Source organism: Urocampus carinirostris, chromosome 8 (genome assembly GCF_059441175.1).
Source record: "Urocampus carinirostris isolate Australia breed hairy pipefish chromosome 8, RoL_Ucar_1.0, whole genome shotgun sequence".
Lineage (NCBI taxonomy): Eukaryota > Metazoa > Chordata > Actinopteri > Syngnathiformes > Syngnathidae > Urocampus > Urocampus carinirostris.
The window spans coordinates 13,260,610-13,281,894 of NC_142356.1; the positions used below are offsets into that span (position 1 = coordinate 13,260,610).

Below are 21,285 nucleotides of genomic sequence, written 5' to 3' on the forward strand. Positions count from 1 at the left end.
AGAAAAAAAAACCTAAAATGTAGCTAGATAGATTTTTACTCTTTTTTGGGGGGGCTAACAATCAGTAAATAGCCATATAAAAAGTTAAAAGCTAGCTAGAAAGGAGGCAAACATGTTAGCTTGATAACTAGCAAAAACGGTCAAATGTTAGCTAGAAAATATGCAAAAAATGTAGCTAGATAGATTTTTACTCCTTTTTGGGGGGCTAACAATCAGTAAATAACCATGTTAAAAGTTAGCTAGAAAGGAGGCAAACATGTTAGCTTGATAACTAGCAAAAACGGTCAAATGTTTGCTAGAAATTATGCAGAAAAAAGTAGAAAGCTAGCTATATAGCTTGCTAAAAAGCTTAAAAGGTAGCTTGATCGTTAGCTAGAAAGGTAGCCAGCTAGCTAGGTAAAAGAACTGCACAGTATTCGCTTATTTTTTTTTAAACGCTTAAATTGGAATTTAGTTTGATTTATTTTACAGGAAATAAGACCAGCTCAGTAGCCTAGATGGTAAGGCGCCCGCTTTGAGACTGGGAGGTTCGGGTTCGCGCCCCGGCCGAGTCATTCCTAAGACTTAAAAAGTGGTCGGCGGCGCCCTCTGTTGGCTGCGGCTGCATCGGCTCGCTACAACGGGTCAGGTGCAATCGACATTTCGTTCTGTGTACATTGTTACACAGAATGACAATACAAGGAAATTATTATTATTATATTATTATAATGTAAAGACAAATATATTAAAATTAAAAATAAGTATCAATACTTGAATACATATTTTTTTCTCCTAGAATTGGTGATGAAGGTGCTGTATTTGAGTCAGATCAGAAAGCTCCGGAACACAATCAAAGACGAAAAACTGCAAAATAGCAAAACCGCGATAAGGGATGACTACATGTGAATAATGGTAAAAATGTATAATGAATTCATCCTCTAGAAGGGCATCCTAAGTATTTCCAGGCAGTGTTCTCTATTCAAGCACCGTCATTCAAAGCCGCGGTATTCAAAATGTAGCGGCTTGTAGTCCAGAATTTACGGTAATAATCTGAGAAAAGGCATCGGTCGATAGACTGTGTTCTTTTACGAAAATGTATACCAGATTGTAACGGTTTCGTACCAGTAATACGGTCTGATTTTTATAAAATCGGACTTATTGTTCAATAAAAATACCTTTTGCGCACAAGGGGGTCTTCAGTGCGTGTACTTTTGACTCGGTCCCTTTTTTCCCTTGAAAAACAGGAAGAGCGAAGAGCCGTTACCTCCTCCCGATCTCACTTTGACGCAAAAACTGGATGTTGTCGGGGCTGTCGGCCAGCTCCGGGTACTGCTCCACCGACAGGGCGTAGTACCCGTCGTAGCCCGAGACCTTCCCGCCGCTCAACAGTTGCCTTTTCTCCCCTTCCGTCCACAAGCGAGCCCCTTCCTCGCCGTCCTTCACCCGCCGCTGTTCCCGGACCCAGGCGTGGCTCAGGGCCCTCTGCCGAGCCTGCTCCAAGACCCTGGCCTTCTCCTCGTCCAGGGTGGTCCCGTAGCGCACGTGCAGGGCCAGGGCGCCGTACTGCAGCTCCACGTCGGCGAAGCGCCTGGTCCTGCCGTTCATCACCGTGGTGGACTGGGACACGCTGACGTTGGCGCCGTTCTCCAGGGATTTGCGTCCCGAGGTCAGCCTCAGGGCGCCCAGGTCGTTCTCGGGAGGGCCGGTTTTGATGAAGTAGTGCGTGTCCCGGCCTTCCACGGTGAAATGCAGGTCCTCCAGGTGGAAGGCGTTGTTCAAGACCGCCGCCACTTTGATGCAGTCCTCGTTGGCGATGTTGAGGGCGCTGGTCACCACCCGGCCTTGGATCACCGCCAACATGACCCCTTTCCCGATCAGGGACTTGATGGTGGCGAACCACAACCAGGGTTTGGTGGGTTCTGTGTGACGCCGGCTGAGCTGGATTTCCGGCATCCGCTCGAAGGACAGGAAGGCCTGAGACTGCCGCGTCACTTCCTGCTGGACACCCGAGATGGACTGCCGTAGAGGAGACATACACCGAGTGACACGTTAGTCAAAACACACTGTCGTTTCGTAGAAAGAGCGATAAATCTATCTTTGGTGTTTTTTGTCCCGTTTGACAACTACACTTTGGATTACTTTCTATCCTGTGGACAGGGTTGGGTAGGGTTACTTTAACTCGGTTACTTTCAATTACTTATGGATTACTCCAATACCAAATATTCTAATAAAAGACAAAACTAAATATGAATACAATGATGACTCACAACACGTGGTAAGCTTTCTCTCCTGGCTTTGATCTCCGGCAAAACTAACATAAAATGCGACAGAAACAAAATGAAAATAAATCCAAAACTGCTTGCCAACATCATTTTTGCCGTTCCATGTATTCCGTGACTCCCCAAGCCTGCACAAAATTGAGTTATTTTATTCATATTTAGTTTCTTTTGTCTTTTATTAGCATATTTGGTATTGGAGTAATCCAAAAGTCATTGAAAGTAATCAAGTTAAAGTAACTCTACCCAACCCTGCCTATGGACATGGGTTTTAACGCACAAAAATGCGTTTATTCGATGAATCAACTCCTTGCCCTGAAGAATTCTATCCTGGATTGAGAACCGGAGCAAGCTAAGCGGCTAGCGGCGTTATAAGTCTTCGAAACTGTCCGTAATCATGGAAAATGAACTCTCTACCAAATAAGACCGACGAACTGGCTGTGCTAGTGAAAAACATCAAAGGGAACAGGGAATGCAGTTTGCTGTGTTTTACGGAAACGTGGCTCACAACTAGCATCCCGGATGCTAACGTGGAGCTACCCAGCTTTAGCGCTGTTAGGGCAGACAGACACAAAAGCCTGCAGGAAGCGGAGAGGAGGTGGACTCGCTATCTACGTAAACACGAGGTGGTGTAAGACATTTTACTCTCCCAGAAAGAAGGACGTGGAATATCAACCCCATTGTTCACAGGCAGTCAGGTAGTTTACCACAGATGTGAAAACTGCTAAAAGAAGCTGACTCTGCATTCTTGGTTAAATCAGTAACTTTCCCAGAAAGAACAACGTGGAATATCAACCCCATTGTTCACAAGGAAGACAGGTAGGTTACCACAGATGTGAAAACTGCTAAAAGAAGCTGACTCTGCATTTTTGGTCAAATCAGTAGCTTTCCCAGAAAGACATTCTACTCTCCCAGAGGAACGTCATTGAAAATCAACCCCATTGTTTACAGGCAGTCAGGTAGGTTACCACAGATGTGAAAACTGCTAAAAAAAGCTGACTTTGCATTCTTGGTCAAATCAGCAGCTTTCCCTGAAAGACATTCTACTCTCCCAGAAAGAACGACATCGAATATCAACCCCATTGTTCACAGGCAGACAGGTAGGTTACCACAGATGTGAAAACTTCTAAAAGAAACTGACTTTGCATTCTTGGTCGAATCAGCAGCTTTCCCAGAAAGACATTCTACTCTCCCAGAAAGAACGACATCGAATACCAACCCCTTTGTTCACAAGCAGTCAGGTAGGTTACCACAGATGTGAAACCTGCTAAAAGAAGCTGACTTTGCATTCTTCGTCGAATCAGCAGCTTTCCCAGAAAGACATCCTACTCTCCCAGAAAGAACAACATAGAATATCACCCCCTTTGTTCACAGGCAGTCAGGTAGGTTACCACAGATGTGAAAACTGCTAAAAGAAGCTGACTTTGCATTCTTCGTCGAATCAGCAGCTTTCCCAGAAAGAACAACATAGAATATCACCCCCTTTGTTCACAGACAGTCAGGTAGGTTACCACAGATGTGAAAACTGCTAAAAGAAGCTGACTTTGCATTCTTGGTCGAATCAGCAGCTTTCCCAGAAAGACATTCTACTCTCCCAGAAAGAACAACATCGAATATCAACCCCTTTGTTCACAGGCAGTCAGGTAGGTTACCACAGATGTGAAAACTGCTAAAATAAACTGACTTTGCATTCTTGGTCAAATCAGCAGCTTTCCCTGAAAGACATTCTACTCTCCCAGAAAGAACAACATGGAATATCAACCCCTTTGTTCACAGGCAGTCAGGTAGGTTACCACAGATGTGAAAACTGCTAAAATAAACTGACTTTGCATTCTTGGTCAAATCAGCAGCTTTCCCAGAAAGACATTCTGCTCTCCCAGAAAGAACGACATCGAATACCAACCCCTTTGTTCACAAGCAGTCAGGTAGGTTACCACAGATGTGAAAACTGCTAAAAGAAGCTGACTCTGCATTCTTGGTCGAATGAGCAGCTTTCCCAGAAAGACATTCTACTCTCTCAGACCAGAACAAGTGTAACCAGGATAACCATCATTTACAAACAATCGGATAGGTCACTCTATATGTTGATGGCCCTGCCAAAAAGGGAAATGCCCCCCAAAAATGATTTGGTGTCTCTATCCTCGCTCCCTCCGTCCCTCTTTCTAAATTGCTTCTGTCGCGATTATTCATTTCTTTCATCATTTTTCATGTTCGCAGCTTCCGCGAAAGTGAGCGAGAAGAAAGGAGGCAAACCAAAAATGCAGTCGGGAGCTTGGAAATGATTGGATTCCTCTTTACGGCTCATTTCCTCTTTCATTATGGCCGCTTTCTATTCTTGTTTGTTTACCCGCGTTTTAGGTGATTCTCGTTTTCCCCATTCGTACTAGCTTTCAGATACTTCCTACATTTATTTTCCGGGTTACATTTTCCCGAGGATTTAATACGTCTGGTTTCTTGCCTGTTGGAAAGGAAAGTACTTTATTGAACCAGCAATGTCACAAATATAATATAATATATATAATGTGTGTAGGAGAGAGAGGCACATTGAGAGAGAGAGAGAAGAGGACGAAGCAAGAGAGGCAGATTGAGAGAAGAGGAAGAGAGAGAGTAAGAAAAATGAGGGAGAGAGAGAAGAGGAGGAAGAGAAAAAAGAGAGAAGCAGAATGAAAGAGAAAAAAAGGAGGGTAGAGAAAAAGGAGAGATAAGCAGAATGAGAAAGAGACAGAGGAAGAGAAAAAAGTGGGAGAGAGAGGAAGTAGGAAAGAGGTAAACAAGAGAAAGAGATGAGGAAGAAAAAAAGAGAGAAGTAGAATGATAGAGGGGCAGAATGAAAGAGAGAAAAAGAGGAAGAGAGAGAGAAAGAGGAAGAAATAAAGAGAGGGAAACAAGAGAAAGAGATGAGGAGGAGGAAGAGAGAAAACAAATAGAGGGAAAGAGAAGCAGAATGAGAGTGAGAAAAAGGAGAGAGAGAAAAAGGGATATATCAGCAGTATGAGAAAGAGAGGAAAAGAAAAAAGTGGGAGGGAGAGAGGCAGAAGGAAAGAGAGGAAATGAGAGAAAGAAAAAAAGAGGCAGAGAGAAGCAGAAAGAGGAAGAGAGAAAAAAAGGAGAGAGCAGCAGAATGACCAAGAGGAAGAGAAAAAAGAGAGGTACAAGCAGAATAAAAGAGGGAAACAAGAGAAAGAGAAGAGGAGGAAGAGAGAAAAAAGGGAAAGAAGCAGGATGAGAGAGGGGAAGAGAGAGAGAGAAGCAGAATGAGAGAAAAGGGAGGAAGGGAGAGATAAAGAAGAGAGAAAAAGGGAGAGAGAGAGGTATCACCAGCTATCAATGTTTATTTCTATGGATATCTATTTATAGAGATGGCTATCCATAAAGATCGCTATATATATAGATATTTCTTACGCATGTTTTTGGAATGTGGGAGGAAACCCAAGCAAGCATGGTGAGAACATACAAACTCCACACAGGAAGGCTGGTAGCTGGATTACTAATAAGAGTATAAAATATAGATAATTCATAATTATATAATTTTCTTAGTAGACTTTCTGGGGGCTTTAAAATTCGATATTATGGTCATTGTGGTTGATGTTTACGTTCCACCGGACGCTAACGTTCCACCGGATGCTAACGTTAGCATAGCGCTAAATCTCCTGCCCAATAAACAGCAGCTCGCACACCCCGACGGAGCTTTTATCGTCGCCGGCGACTTTAATCAGGAATGCTTAAGGACTGTACTTCCCAAATTCATTCAATACGTGGACTGAGCAATTAGGGAAAAAAACACTGGACCGTGTGTACAGTAAGATCAAACCTCTAGTTGGATCCGGCCATCTCTGTCTGTCCCTCACCCCCTCATACAACCCCCTCCGGAGGAAAACAAAGCCTATGCAATCAAGGACAGTACAAACATCTTCTTTGTACCTTTATCTCTTTGTTTTCTTTGTCCTCACTGTAAAATGTGGACCTGGAGTGCCACGGCCAATTTCGTTGTCACAATATATTCAACCCATGTTGTAACAATGACAATAAAGGTCTATTCTATTAGGAAAAGCCTTGGTCAAAGATGTCCATTGTACTCACAGGCAGGTCATCCCACAGCTGACTCTTCTTCATCTCCAACGACGGCTGCGTCAAGTCAAATTTGGGAATGGGGAATCCCGGGATGGCGTTGTGAAGGTGGAACCCGAAAGTCACCAACCAGATGTTGATGTCTCCACAAACACACAAAACACAAAACGTAAATGTCACCAGTTTCACAAACAAGGATTGGCTAGTGGGAGGTAATCCACCAACGGACGTTAAACTTGAAGAGACCCAGCTGCACGAGATAATAAATTGTTGTTTTATTTCAATTGGGAAAGATCGGAAAACTCTGAAACGAGCGAGCCTTTCACCAGCGGGATAGGGTTTTGTCCGCCACTTTCAGCCAAGAGCTATTATCTTTAGCCCTATTCCGTATTTCGGGCTAGTCTGGTGTAAAATGTCAATCATGACGTTCAAGTCGGGCTGCGTTTCTCTCTTGCTGACTTTTTAAAAAAATTATCCACCCTCCAGTTTTAATAAAAAATACCGTATCATGTTATTACCATGTTGTTACTATGTTATTACCAGGTTAATTGTTAGAAGTATGGTTAAATAGACTCAAGTCAAGCACTCAAAACATTATTTTACTAGAAAATCACAATGAACATGGAATGGTGTGCTATATTCAGAACAGGTCTGCAGGCACCTCAGGGAGCACCCTGGTTCCCACGAAAACCATGCTGGAGACTCCTGATTTAGCGCCTCTTAGTGTTTTTTTAATTATTATTTTTTTTTCATCTCTTTTTTCCCTTTTTTTTATTCTTTCTTTTTTCCCCTTTTCTCTTTACTTTCTGTCTTCCTTTGCAGAATACTGGACCCCAAAAAAACAGACCAGAAACAGTGCTGTTTGGACTTTGAGTCTCCATAGTTTGTATTCTTTCTCCTGCCTCTTAGCGCTCATTTTACACTGGACTATACAATACATCTAGCAGTCAAATATGACACACCGTCTCTTTAAGCCAGAAGACATGAACAGCAATGAATATTCTGCCTGCGTGTCCACAAAAGTGAAAAATGACTCCCCGGTTTTCATGCAGCTGGTTTGGGGATTACCTGTCACATATTCTTTGACTTGATGGATTTTGCTGATGGGGTTGTTGCCTTGGAACATGTAAAGATTGAAAGGCTGAGGGTCTTTACCCACCCGGGTCCACAGGCTGATATCGGGTGTGGTCCACCTTCAAAATAAAAGGACTGTGAGCAATGTTCCCTGTCATTTTCCTTACGGGTCTGAGCGTTCACACAAAGTCGGTGAGCAACGCTTGAAACAACAGGGAGCAACAGCAATCCCAAGTGTGGCAAGATGATTCATTATCAAACATGTCCAAAATTTGACATCAAGTTACATTTTGCTGAGTTTACGGCCTACAAACGTCGTTTGTTTTTACAATTCTTTCACAAGATATCCATTACTTTTTATTTCCTGATATATTTTGTCGCATAATATTAACATTTTTGGGGGCTTATTGAGTCGGTTGCACGATACAGAACTGTATTTAATCCCATTTTTTAGTGGAAGTACAATGTTAGCAACAAGATTGACTTGGTATAATTGGAAATTATTTGAATGCAACACAAACTTTTTCTTCTTTTTTCCGTGTTTTTTTTCTACTTTTTTTTTTTTAATTCCTTTAAAAAAAATCTCATTGTGTTTATTTTTTCCGAGCTGTTTCTTTTTTCCTTTTGTTCTCCGTTTACTTTTTTCCTACATTTCTTTCTTTTCTGGCTTTTTTCTGAATTTTTCCTTCTTTTTTCCTTTTGTTTCTTTTTTTTTCTCAGCTTTTCACTACTTTTTCATTTTGGTATTTTTTTCTTTTTTCTCCTATTCCCCCCTTCTTTTAAGTCATTTTGTGCATAATTTTACATAATATTTGGTCATGTTGAGATTAAAGAAGCAAAAACAACCCGAAGAGCGGTTTAGGACTCGAAAGAGCCGGTTCCTTTTAGTGGGCCGAGCCGAAGAAGCCGGTTCTCGACAAACTCTACTGACTTTACTCAACTTCGTTCTACTTCGACTCGACTTCAAAATACGGCATTTAGGACACAACGTCGGGGGAACCCGTGTATTTTGACCTTCATGCACTGTAACTTTGACTTAAGTCGCTTCTTAATTAGTAATTTTGAGCCCTGATTTTTGTGCGCCGGCTAGATTTTCTTGAGCGCTGAGAATGTGCGAGCAGTGCGCAATTGCGCACGCGCGCAGCTTAGAGGGACTGTGAGACTCCCTCTCAAAGGGGGTGCATCGTGTCCAACCGCATCAGGTACTCACAACAAATGAAGGAGTCAATCGGAGGGCGACTTACCTCCCGGCGGGGATGTCGTAGTCTCGATCTCCGAAATGCAGCAATCGTGTCAGGGGATCGTACAGACCGCCGTGGAAACCGATGACCAGCGCGAAATCCGGGTTGGAGTCGAAATAAATCTCCCCGTATGCCGTGTACTGCACCTGCGCATATCGAGAAAGGACTTGGCTCATTTGAAAAACGAGTAGTGATCGGTTAAACACTTAACTCATTACGTCTTAAGGAAACACAGATGCTCCCGTACTTACGACCATTCGACTTACGAAAAACTGTAGATACGAAAAAAAAAAAATTCAGAATGTCGAAAAATATCCGGACATTGCTGTAAGTTAGATTTTGTATTGTGTTCACCTTTTTATGAGTTCAGGAACGTACTGTAGTGCTTCTTTCTGCCACTACCGGCGTGTGGCGCTGTGATAGGCCACCCAGCATCCACCCCGAAGAAGAAATCCGGCTTCTACTTCCTAGTTCGTGTGTAAACATTCTATACTGTTTATACCAGGGATGTCAAACTCATTTTAACTCGAGTGCCACACGATAGAACAAACATTCTGTCGGGGGCCGGACTAGTAGATTAAAGAGAAAGAAAAAGAGAGAGAGGGAGAGAGCGTGAGAAACAAAAGAGATAAAAAGAGAAGTCGTGAGAGAGGGGGAAAGAAAGGGAGAGGAAGAAAGAAATCCAAAGAGAAATAGAAAGACAGAAGGAGAGAAAAGAAAAGAAAGCGCGAAGGGTAGGAAGTGACAAAGAGGAAAGGATAAAAGGAAGTTAGAGCAAATGAAGTTAAAAAGACACAGAGAGAGAAAGAGACAAAGAGCAACAAAGGAAGAGAAAAATGGAGACACAGAGAGTGAAAGAGACAGAGAGTGGGAGAAAAGGGGTGGAAAAGAGAGAGAGAGAGAGAGAGAAACAAATACAAGTACAGTGTCTTTGTGAGAGGAACCTGGCTTTGGCAACATCAAGTTGACATATTTCAACCTGCAGCTTGTTTTTCTCTTGCGCTTCTCTGAGTGTTGTCTCGCGGGCCGGATTCAATCTCTTAGCAGGCCTGATCTGGCCCGCGGGCCGCCTGTTCGACACCTGTGGTCTTTACTGTGTCTATACTATGTCCAGCGTGCTAAGAACTTTGACATTTTTATTGTTTAGTATCTCGTGCATCTGTTCAATATGGTTGGTGTAAAGTGTAAGGAAAAGGCAGGCTGCTTCTTTTGGAAAGATAGTGGAATAAGAAAGCTTGATGCGGTTGAGAAAATGTCCAGAACGCTTTTTTTTCGGCCACTATTTACCATGGAGGAGGAAGTCACCTAACTCTTGAAGCTCATCTTCCAAAAGTAAGTTGACTTTATTTATTTTTACAGAGCACATTATTTTATGAAATGTTTATTTTTTAGTACAAAACAATACAAGTTACTTCAACAGTACTGTCTTTACTATGTCTATACTATCTCCAACAGGCTAAGAACGTTGACATTTTTATTGTCTAATATCTTGTTCTTCCATTTAATATGGTTGGTGTAAAGTGTGAAGAAGAGGCGAGCTGTTTCTTTTGAAATTAAAGTGGAACAGGAAAGCTTGATATGGTTGACAAAATGGTCGGGAACGCTACTCTTTGGCCATTTTTACTGCGGAGGAGGACCTCTTGAAGGACATCTTCCAAAAGTAAGGTAAACTCAACTTTATTTATCTGTATAGAGCATATTATTTCATTAAAGTTACTTATACAGTACTGTCTATACTATGTACTATCTCCAGCTGGCTAAGAATGTTGACATTTTTATTGTTTCATATCTTGTGCTTGCATTCAATATGGTTGATGTAAAGTGTAAAGAAATTAATGTTGAATAAGAAAGCTTGATGCGGTTGAGAAAATGGTCGGAACCCCTTTTGCCCAAAATTCAAGCACTTTTTAAGGACTCTCAAGGCCAATTTTCCAATTTCTCCAGTGAGATATTTGGATCTTGAGTTAATTTGCAAATACATTTGTGGATCTGAACACTACGAGTGTGAATATTTTGGAGAAAATTCTCTCCCTTTAAAGGTGTTTGGTAAATGTGATGGTAATATGTAGCTTGCATTTTCAGTTGCAGGAAGTTCTTCCTAATACAATTTATCACTGGGAAACACTGCCTTAATTTTTGCATGGCCATGATCTTCATAATTGATACGCAATAATTGCACTCTTACACATTTAATGAGTGGAATATCGAGTCTGACTGCCGAGAACCAGAGAAACAATTTCAAGCAATTACAAGCACTTTTTGCACCTTGAAAACACAACATTAATATTCAAGCATTTTCACGGATTTAAGAAAACCCGTACGAACCCTGGAGGTTTCTTTATTTCCCTTATGCTAAGATTTTTTGAATTTTCTTCTGCCCTCTTGTAGGTTTCAGGAACTACACCACTTAAAAAGCATACATTCAACAATCGTACTAACCAGTCAATCACAGCTGTGCCACCTTTTTTCAAGCATTCAGCAGTACAACCATCCAACCCAGGTGCCTTCCCCCCTTTCATTTCTTCAGGTTTTATATCAGGAGATGTTGTATTTGTGCAGCCTTTTAAGGGCCATACACAAAAATATGACTTGACCATGTCCTAGTGAAGCAGCTTATTACCAAGGAGCATATGTGTTGCACAGTTGACCTGGGTTTGTTCCATGAATATAATTGGCCATATGCTTATAAAGAGATGACTGCAAGAACCCAACACCTACCTGTTTAAGCAAAAGTCCATTGTTGCTGAAAACTGCCAGCGGGGTCCCAGTGTTATCGCATGCAATATAAAACTCTTCTCCACTGCTGATTTCCATGGCAAAAACGTGACCCTGTGCAAAACATATCGATCTTTAATACCTTTTCATAAAAACACTTGAAAATGTGGCCTTGTGCAATGAAAGTTTGCATCACACACAACCTTGACATCTGAGTTATGAGCCGCCTTTAAGCCTCATTGATTGTGGCGTACAGTTATGTCAATTTTAACAATAGTTAGATTTTATTTTAAAAGGTGTGCACTGCTGATAAGTTTTATAGACATTAAAAATAAGGAAAAGCCGTTAATGGATTTTGAACTTGCAAGGAGAACAAAGAGAGAAGCCAAACCTGAGATAAGAGATTCCAACCCGTTCTAAAGGAGTCCTTTGAATAAATCCCCGAGGTTACAATAGAAAATTCAAGGGAGTGGGTATCAAAGAACAGCAACGTGATTGGCTGATAGTGACAATGATGTAAAAAACAGTTCACAATAGTCAAAACAAGTGCGCCATAATAGTCAAAAAAGGATCTGGCCTGTTATGCATCTCCTTGCAGATGTCCAATATTAAAAACTGAAGAAACAAATCAACTATTTTTGGAGAGAACGTTGCCCCCAAAAAATATGCAGAGAGGAGATATGGCAAAAAGGGAACGCTCTTTATTGGATCCGAAACACGTTTATCATTCGTTTTCTCACAGTGGCCTTCATACTGTGCTCCAAACAACTCGTGATGGTCGCCCAGCTCACTCAGCAAACATCTTTAGACTTTCTCCAACACTTCGGCCAGATTTCTACACACAATACGCTATTCGCAGCTTCAAGACTGCTTGCTTCCAGTTCATTTCAGGTTCAACCTTCCTTATCATTAGTTATTATCTACTTTTTACAACAATATCATCTATTTTAATATATAAAGTAATCCTTCGTTTTTTCCGGGGGTTTCCAAAAATTACAGCGATAGTCAAAACCCGCAAAGTAGAAACTTTAATTCATCCATTTCATTATTCACTCAAGAACAAACACAATATACAGACTTAACTATTATAACCGCCGTGCCAGCTTAATGATATAATGTGTTAATAATTTCACATATACCGGAGTATTATTTGCAACCTATGTAAAAAACTGTCATGTAGAGTTTCCTAATACTTGCATTGATTGCTTGGTCAAAGAAAAGGTGAGGTATATGTTAAACATTGTTTTTCCAATAAATTTGGTACCATTGAAACAGTTTTAGGTAATAAAGTGGAACCTCGGTTCTCGACCATAATCCGTTCCAGAACCCTGTTCGAAAACCGATATGTTCAATCACCAAAATCGTTTTTCCTGTTAAAAGTAATGTAAAATCGTTTAATCCGTTCCAACACCCTGAATGTTTACCATGAACGTAAACATGAAGCTAACCCAGGCTAATCGTACGTTCGCGTTCCGTACGAAAGATTACGCTAACATGAACGTGTAAAAATTTAAAAAAAAGGATTATGAATAGGATTTCTTACCTTTGTGGTGGACGGTGGGGAGAGAAAAATCCTCAAAAGTTTTTCAACCTCTTCCGAAACTTGCGGCAGTTGCTTGCTTATAGCGCTAACTTCCTTAGCCGCATCACTCGATTTCACAGCCTCCTTATTCTTTACTATTGTACTGATAGTAGATTTAGCCATGCTATATTCACTAGCAAGATCAGAAATTCGTACACCTCTTTCATATTTAGCTATTATGTCTTTCTTAAAGGCAATAGTTGGACGAACAACTTGTTTTTTTTTCACCTGTCCTGCTTGCACCGACCTTTTACGGAGGCATAATTAGGGGCTAAAACACCCGTCCGCCGCTCAGCATCGCACCCTAGCGTACCGGCGTTCAAACTCCGATTTTTGGACCGAACAGCGAAGCGAGAATTTCTCGAAATTTTTGATCGAACACCGATTTGTCCCAACTGAGAGGCGTTCGAAAACCGAGGTTCCACTGTACTGATTAACTTCTATTTGAACATGAAAACGATAAAGAAAACAAACAACTGGTATTACCTGCAAGTCATAGTAAAAGGAGGTGATATCGGAGGAAGAGTGGTTATAAACATGTGTGATCCTGGTTGGGTAGTTCAGGTCAGCGTAGAAGAACTGTAGATGCTGTCCTAGACTGTTTCTTGCTGCTACTCGCCTACCCAGACCGTCGTAACGGTACTGGATGGTCCAACTTGCAGCTTTACTATAGACTCGAACAAGAAGACCTAGAATAATTAACATGCAAAAAGACAGCGTTGGGTTAAAAGATACCAACTTTGAATTAAGCAAAATACCGCAATTTCTGTAACTCTACGGCAAATGTATGCATTCTTTCTAATGGCCGCCAGGGGGCGCTCGAGCAGGTGGTGTTGAGGAAGGCGTATGTCACAAGCGCCAATAAACACCATAGAAGTTAAACACACAACAAACTGATGAATACAACTAGGATAAACTTCTGTTACTTGTGTTGCTACGTTTCGGTAATTTTACTATTGACTGTTTTTTTTTAACTAACCCTGTTAGCGCTGTGTTACTTGTGTTTTTTTGCTGTGATACGGTTGTAGAGCAAATAAGCCCAGCACAAAAATGACTTCCACGTTCTATGTTTCGGGTGGCTCGCTTTGGAATGGATGGAACGCCGGCGTCCCCTTTGGACAGTTCCCGAACGTACCAATTCACCATGTACCATAATGAAATTTGATAACATGAAGTTTTGAATGTACTATAAGGCGCACATAAAATCTGTTTTTTTTTTAAAAAGCTGACTATGCGCCTTATAATCCGGTGCGCCTTATATATGGATCAATATTGAATTACAAGGTCTCGCAACTTACGGTAAACAGCCACCGACTCCATTTTTCGCATAGAAGAAGTGTGCTGTGCATACTGGGAAATATTAAACAACGATTCTCTTTTATTTGTGCGTTTGTATAAAGACCCTGAAATGGCTCCTATTAAGAGACACGCTTACAACGCAGAGTTTAAACTCAAGGCGATCAGTCACGCAGTAGAACACGGGAATAGAGCAGCAACGAGAGAGTTCAACAATAATGAATCGATGGCCAAGTAAGGAAGACTAAACAAAGTTTCCGTGGCCATAAAGCGAGATGGCCACAGTTAGAGGACACACTTGAACAGTGGGTTGTTGAACAAAGAGCAGCAAGTAGAAGTGTCAGTACAATAACTATTCGAATGAAGGCAACAGCGCTGGCACAGGAACTTAACATGAAAGAATTTAGAGGCGGTCCTACTTGGTGTGTGTTTACGTTTTACATTTTACAGTTATTATGTTATTGCCTTATTGTTATTGTTTTGCACTTGTTGTTTTTGCACATTACGAGTGTCACTATATTGCGATTGCACTAACGTTTAATTTACCATAACAGTATCAGACGTTTCTTTGCGTGTTGACTAAATGGAGGAAAAGAAAAATGTTATGCCTTGCTGTTGTTTAAAGATGTTTAAAGATGTGTCACGAAAATGCTTTACCTCAGAGAAAATAATAAAACGGCTGTTTATTCATTTTGGGAGTGAAGAGAGTTGTGGAAAGCTGGTTTCTTATCTATTAATAAAGTTTGACTGACCTATCTGACTGTTTTGTTGACATTCCCTTTAGCGCGGCACCATCTAACGGTTGCATAACGTAACTACATCCTCTACTGTAGCCAAGTCAAGCTAAGTCACATTTATTTATGACGCCCTTAATCACAAAAATGTCTCGAAGGACTGCACAGGATTACAATTACAAAATTGCACAATTACCTGATCTTAAACCAGCATGCACTTATAGCGCCTTATAATGGGGTGCGCCTTATGTATGGAAAAAGTTTAAAAATATATCATTCATTGGAGGTGCGCCTTATAACACGGTGCGCCTTATAGTGCGGAAAATACGGTAATAAAACATCAAAGGCTATGTATTGATAAAATACTGTTCTCAAGATACGTAATTATGTCGATTGGAGGGGCATTCTCAAGTATAGAACATCATGCAAATTTCTCACTTCTTTGGCTTTCTAACAAGTTTAGCAACTTTAAACACCGACATCCGATCCTGGTGGTCTCAGATATTTGAGATCACGCCTAAAGAAGCATGATCTGGTCAAGCGTCCCATGTCCATTAAAAAGAGGAGCTGATCGATAGCTCGTCCTCTTTTTCTCCTCCCTGCCTCATCACAAGTTGACCTCTTGGAGTGGTCGTGCGGGTCTGCACTGCGGCCATGAGATCAGTTCGTGGGCACTAGGTTGTAACCATCCGGAGCACAAGACCAAATCTCTCCGCGACAACAAGTAAGAGGACGGTTTTAGATTTAACAACATGTTTGCTGGTTCTTGTGAATGAGTGTTTTTTTTCTGTACAAGGGAACCTCCCCAAATCAACTAGCGTTATAGAAACTTTCCATCTGTGCTAGTAACTTCGACTTGAAAACTCCAGCGCCTTCCCTCCCCCTTTTTCCCCTTATCATAACTCATCTGTGTTAATAAATTGTTTGTGCTATTTCAGTTGGCCTGGTTCATTGAATCAATTTTCTTGGGATTAGTCATTCATATCAGAACTCAAAGTAATAACGTAATTGACATTTTCATCAGTATAGGAAATTCTAGCATCCTTCAGAGAAAAAAAAAAGATTTATGGTGGAGCACAAGCAACACCTAGAGGCAAACTTGTTTACTGATTGAAGTACAGAATAATTTGTTCTAATCCTAACGATTTTCAAAATGGAAGCTAGAAAAATCCTTACACGGTACTTATATTGCAGTGTCTGTGCCTTTTCTTGAGTTTGTTTCTTATTAAAACTTTGAGAAAACTATTTCTGTTTACTTTCTTTCTTTGTAAATATTTCATGTTTCCACATGGTCACATGGGGCTTATAGTCAGGTACATCATGTAGGTACAGAATGTTTTTTCTACCAAAAATAAACTGGCTCCGGCTTGTAGTCAGGTGCAGCTTATAGTACGGAAATTACTGTAACTTTGAGCAAAATAAATGTTTACAAAACCAAATTACAGATTGTATCTTATCTTTGTTTTCTGAATTGTTTTAGCTGCTACACCATTTAACCTATTGATTGCCCCTCAAAATTTAATTTAAATGAATAAAAATGCGACATAAAATAAAGCTGCAATGGATGCAGAGTGCCGAAAGTGCCACAAAAGGGGTCACTATGAAGACCTATGCAAAACAAAGCTGAGTAAGCATTAAATAGGCCACAAGGTAAATGCTAATCCCGGAATTTATAAAGAGTCCTAAATTTGATCAATACCAGTGTCTAAAACTCATGACATAAAGTTAGCGGACACCAGGGCAGATACCTCTGAAAAGTTGCCTGCCCAGCCATAAAGTTGCCTGCCCCACTTTTTACACCTTGAAAAACAATAAGACGACTAATCCCCCCAAAAAAACATGTATTAAGTATTAAGGATTGATAACACATGTGCGGTCCCTTCTCAAGGTTTCTTCATTTTCCTCATGTTGAGGTTTTTTGAGTTTTTCCTTGCCCTCATGTTGGTTCCAGATCAGGGGATGGTGTAATAATAGTCTGAAAAAATAGTCTGTGTAATAACCTGTGAAGCCCTTTGAGACTCTTTGTGATTAAGGGCTATACAAATAAAAATGACTTGACTTGACTTAACAGAACAACACTTTATCATTACTTTTATGATAAATCTACTTATAACATTCATTGCATGTATATGACATCGCTGTTTTCCATCTGCCATCAGTATGTACCTGTATTTACTCATCTTCATTCATGCAATGTTTGCGTTGCGTTGTCTGCTACAAGCCACCTGAACTCCTCTTTCCATGATGCTTTTAATGTACCTTTACGTTTTGTAGCGTCATCAATTTTGTTAGCTTCTTTTGAATCTTTCTTCTAGGGCTGAGGTTTTGGCTTGATTCCCAACCACTTATCCCTTTTTCATGTGTGTTCTGTCTACTTAGGAAAATGATATGCAAATGCACGACCTTCTAAGGCTCGGGAAAGTCCGGAAGCAGGAAGTTATTCGATGCAGGCTTCTGATTGGCTGTCGAGTATGCAAATGGCAAAACCAACCGAAATTTTCAAACCGAACTAAGATTTCGGAATCGGAATAGAGCAAATGTTTGATTTGAAAGAAGAATCTGTCTGTTTTCTTTTTTCTTTCTCGAAAAAGTTGTCGGCCACCCGGGTGGAGACGTTTGGATTGTACGCCCGACGTCAAAGATGCACGCCCCGGACACAGTCAATACACATAAGTAGTTTTCTTACCTTTGGAGTTGTACTCAAATATTTCCGCCCCTCTCTGTCTCAGAAATCCGTCCTCATCCAATTTGTACTGGACATCCCCAAGCCGAGTGATTCTGTCTCTGAGGTCGTACCGGAGAGGCGTCAACCGACCGCTGTTTCCCGGATTCAGCAAATGTAAATTGGCGTTCAGATCATAATTATACCTGCAAGTCCAATTCATCAGATTGTTATCTTTTTTAAATGATATTTTAAAAATGATGGTGACTTTACCTCCACATCAATTTTTCATTGAGAGAGACACTCTGCAACTGCCCATCCACATCATATTCGTAGCCGTATTTGGTGGTGTTGGCAAATGGTCCTATCTTGATCTCACGCTTGGTAACTCGACCGGTGGTATCATATTGAATGGTGATCCAGTACATGAGGGACCGGAATATCTCGTACTGGATTTCCTTGATTCGGCCGTGTTGGTCGAAGTGCTTTGTGTAGGTCATGACTGCTGTAGAGATGATCTAGATTGGTGTGAGCAAAGAACAACAATGACTTCATTGAAATCCCGACTGGGCGCACAGGGGTGGGCGGATCGATCCAAATATCGATATCATTGATACTTGAATGGGATACTATGGTCCTGGGATTGATATAAAGTTCGCAAAGCCCATTTCTCTCTCACCCGGCGCCCTTGGTCACGCTCTCAGTTTAAGCTTGTTTGTGTGACTGACAGGTGCACTTTGATCATATTACACACTGTCCCTTTAAGAATGCAGTCGTGGGCCGTAGTGTCCAGCAAGGTATTCTCTGCTGGTCTAACATAACCAGACATTATCATAACTGTAACAAGAGCTAATTTCATTTTAAATGGATTTTTCCAAGGTGTATATATGATTAAATTTTGTATTTTGTACTTTTCTGTCAAGGCCAGAACGGAGACACTTTTTTCATTGTTGGTTCCCGGGTAGACTGGCTGCTTACTGCATGTTTTCATTCAGCCCACTTCCAGTTTTTCCGCCGATCGGCCCCAGTTAGCCCTCTTTAGCAGTCTGCTAGCCTGCCGTGGGGTTTTATCTTCCACTATTTTTATATACTAATTATCTGCTTATGAGGTAGTACAGTGAAATATTTGACATAACTTCATTTTGAAACATTTTAGACGGACAGTGTGCCATGGAACTTTATGAATAAAAGTGTACCTTGGTTCAAAAAGGGTTGAAAAATAACTGAGTTACGATTAAATGTGGGTTTTTTTTTGCCAGTTGGCCCCATTCAGCTGCTTGCCATTTATTGTACAATCGCCGAACCCGCCTGCGACCATAAAAACTATCAAAACTTTGCTTAAAACACTCAATCTATTCAACTAAGTAACTCTTAAACCAATATAATGACTGGCTTGCTAGGGGGCTGATGTTCCTCTGATGACATCACAGCTCAAGAAGTCAAAGACATGACAGGCTGTTTTTAAAATGCATTATCTTGGAAAATATTTTAAATATACAGATGAAATATATATTAGGTATAATTAAAAGAACATGACTATTTTCTCACATTTTGCATGTTTTAGAATTTAAGTAACCCTTTAAAGTTATTTTGATCAACTTCGAGTTTTTATGTATTAAAAAATATTATATTTTTTCTTTATGAATGTTTGAGACACCCTGGAGGGAGCAATTAGTCCCTGGCTACCCGCCGGAGACTTTCAATGGCATTGGAAATGTCAGGACCAGAACGGAGACAGAATAGAATATGCCTTTAATGTCATTGTTACAACATGGGATATGCTGTGACAACGAAATTGGACGACTCCAGTTCCACATTTACAGTGAGGATAAGGAAACAAACTTGCGTTGCGTTTCTCTCAAGTTTTATTGGCAGAAAGAGAAAGGGTGGCGCCCACGATCCGGTGATTGCTGGACGCGTGAAGCAGGTCGCTCGGATACTCGGATTGTGCTCCAAATGCAGACGTGGATCTTCTGTGGCAAGCGATGGCGGTGTCGTGGAAGGAAAAACGGGTCAGTAGCCGGGACAGGAGAGCAAAAACGTGGTCGGGATTGGAATCGAGTCGAAAGCCAGAAAAGGAGAGAAGACGTGGTCGGGGACAAAAACGGGTCGAAGCAGGGGGACAGACGGGGGCAAAAAACTGGACAGGTGGGAGTCAGGGTTGAAAAGGCTTGCCTAGTGTTAACTGAGGTTCGCAGATGGACTGACAAAAGGGGACAGACTGTCCCTTTCATGTTTGAATTGTAGTTATAATAAAAAAATTAAAACATTTTTAGTTCCTTAAAGCGTTATGCTGTGTTTATCGTAAATATAAACCAACTCAAGGGGGAGGGTTCAATTATTCAATCGGTATTGGATCGGTATCGATTGATTCTACCGTGTATTTACTCGGATCGCCCACCCCTAAACACCAGATACATATCCTGAAATGATGACTTTTGATTCAATGATATTCAAAGTTCTCTCACCTGATTAATGTCATAATAGATGACTCCGAACTTTCCGAATTGCTCGACTTTCCCCGAGATGTCGTCAAACTGGTAGAGATCGATGGGCAATGGCGTCTCGTTGATCACGGCTTGCATGCTGGTGACCCGGAAGCTGTTGTCGTAGGTGTAGTCGAAACGGGCGTTGACCATTCCGTCCTCGCTGAAGCGGAAGATCTGACGGTCGACGAGCGGGCCGATTTGCCGGTACCGTATGGAACAGATGAAGCCTTCCGTCTGCAGATTGACCGTCTTCAGCACACCGGCCATCTCGTCGTAGGTGAAACTGACCCGGGTTGAATCGTACAGAATCTCTGCCAGTTTGTTCTGAGGAGAAAAGGGAAGTTGTTTCCTGATGATTCACGACAACAAGTGTTGGGCACCGATAATTAGTTTTAGTTACTCACTACTTCGTCCAAAAAGTAACTGAGTTGGTAACTGAGGTACTCTATAGGCAAAGTAACTAGTTACCAGGGAAAATAACTATTTCTGTTACTGTAAAAAGAAGTTGTATGTTTAAGAATTTGAAATTTTCTGAGCAGTATTCGAGTCAGTTGGATAGAAAAGACGCAAGCAAACGCAACCAACTGTAACCAACTGTAACCAAACCAAACGCAACTAAACGTAACCAGACCAAACATAACCAAACCAAACTTAACACAGCCAAACGTAACCGAACATAACCGAACGTAACAGAACATAACTGAATGTAACCAAACGCAACCAACCCAAACCAACCAGATCCAACCAACGTCCATGCCACGCCACATTTGTTCTGAGGAGATAAGGGAAGTTGTTTCCTGATGATTCACGACAACCAATGTTGGGCACTGATAATTAGTTATAGTTACTCACTACTTTGTCCAAAAAGTAACTGAGTTGGTAACTGAGGTTCTCTATAGTCAAAGTAACTAGTTACCAGGGAAAATAACTATTTCCGTTACTATAAAAAGAAGTAGTATGTTTAAGAATTTGAAATTTTCTGAGCAGTATTCGAGTCAGTTGGATAGAAAAGACGCAACCAAACGCAACCAACTGTAACCAAACCAAACGTAACCAAACCAAACGTAACACAACCAAACCTAACTGAACATAACCGAATGTAACCAAACGCAACCAAACCCAACCAACCCAAACAACCAGATCCAACCAACATCCATGCCACGCCACAT

General features: G+C 41.1%; 1 protein-coding gene across 1 annotated transcript in view; it reads right to left on the bottom strand.

The window, feature by feature from the left end:
• Positions 1-706: 706 nt before the first annotated feature.
• Positions 707-21,285, bottom strand: part of LOC148360750 (teneurin-3-like) — a 238,694-nt gene continuing 218,115 nt past the window's right edge. The window contains exons 42-50 of the mRNA XM_088341657.1: positions 20,096-20,440; positions 17,901-18,145; positions 17,652-17,833; positions 13,422-13,624; positions 11,357-11,467; positions 8,642-8,784; positions 7,392-7,516; positions 6,336-6,466; positions 707-1,995 (exon numbers count right to left, since the gene is read on the bottom strand). Of these exons, the coding sequence (XP_088197783.1) occupies positions 1,240-1,995; positions 6,336-6,466; positions 7,392-7,516; positions 8,642-8,784; positions 11,357-11,467; positions 13,422-13,624; positions 17,652-17,833; positions 17,901-18,145; positions 20,096-20,440 (2,241 nt within the window). The 3' untranslated portion in view covers positions 707-1,239. The remainder of the gene's footprint in view (positions 1,996-6,335; positions 6,467-7,391; positions 7,517-8,641; positions 8,785-11,356; positions 11,468-13,421; positions 13,625-17,651; positions 17,834-17,900; positions 18,146-20,095; positions 20,441-21,285) is intronic.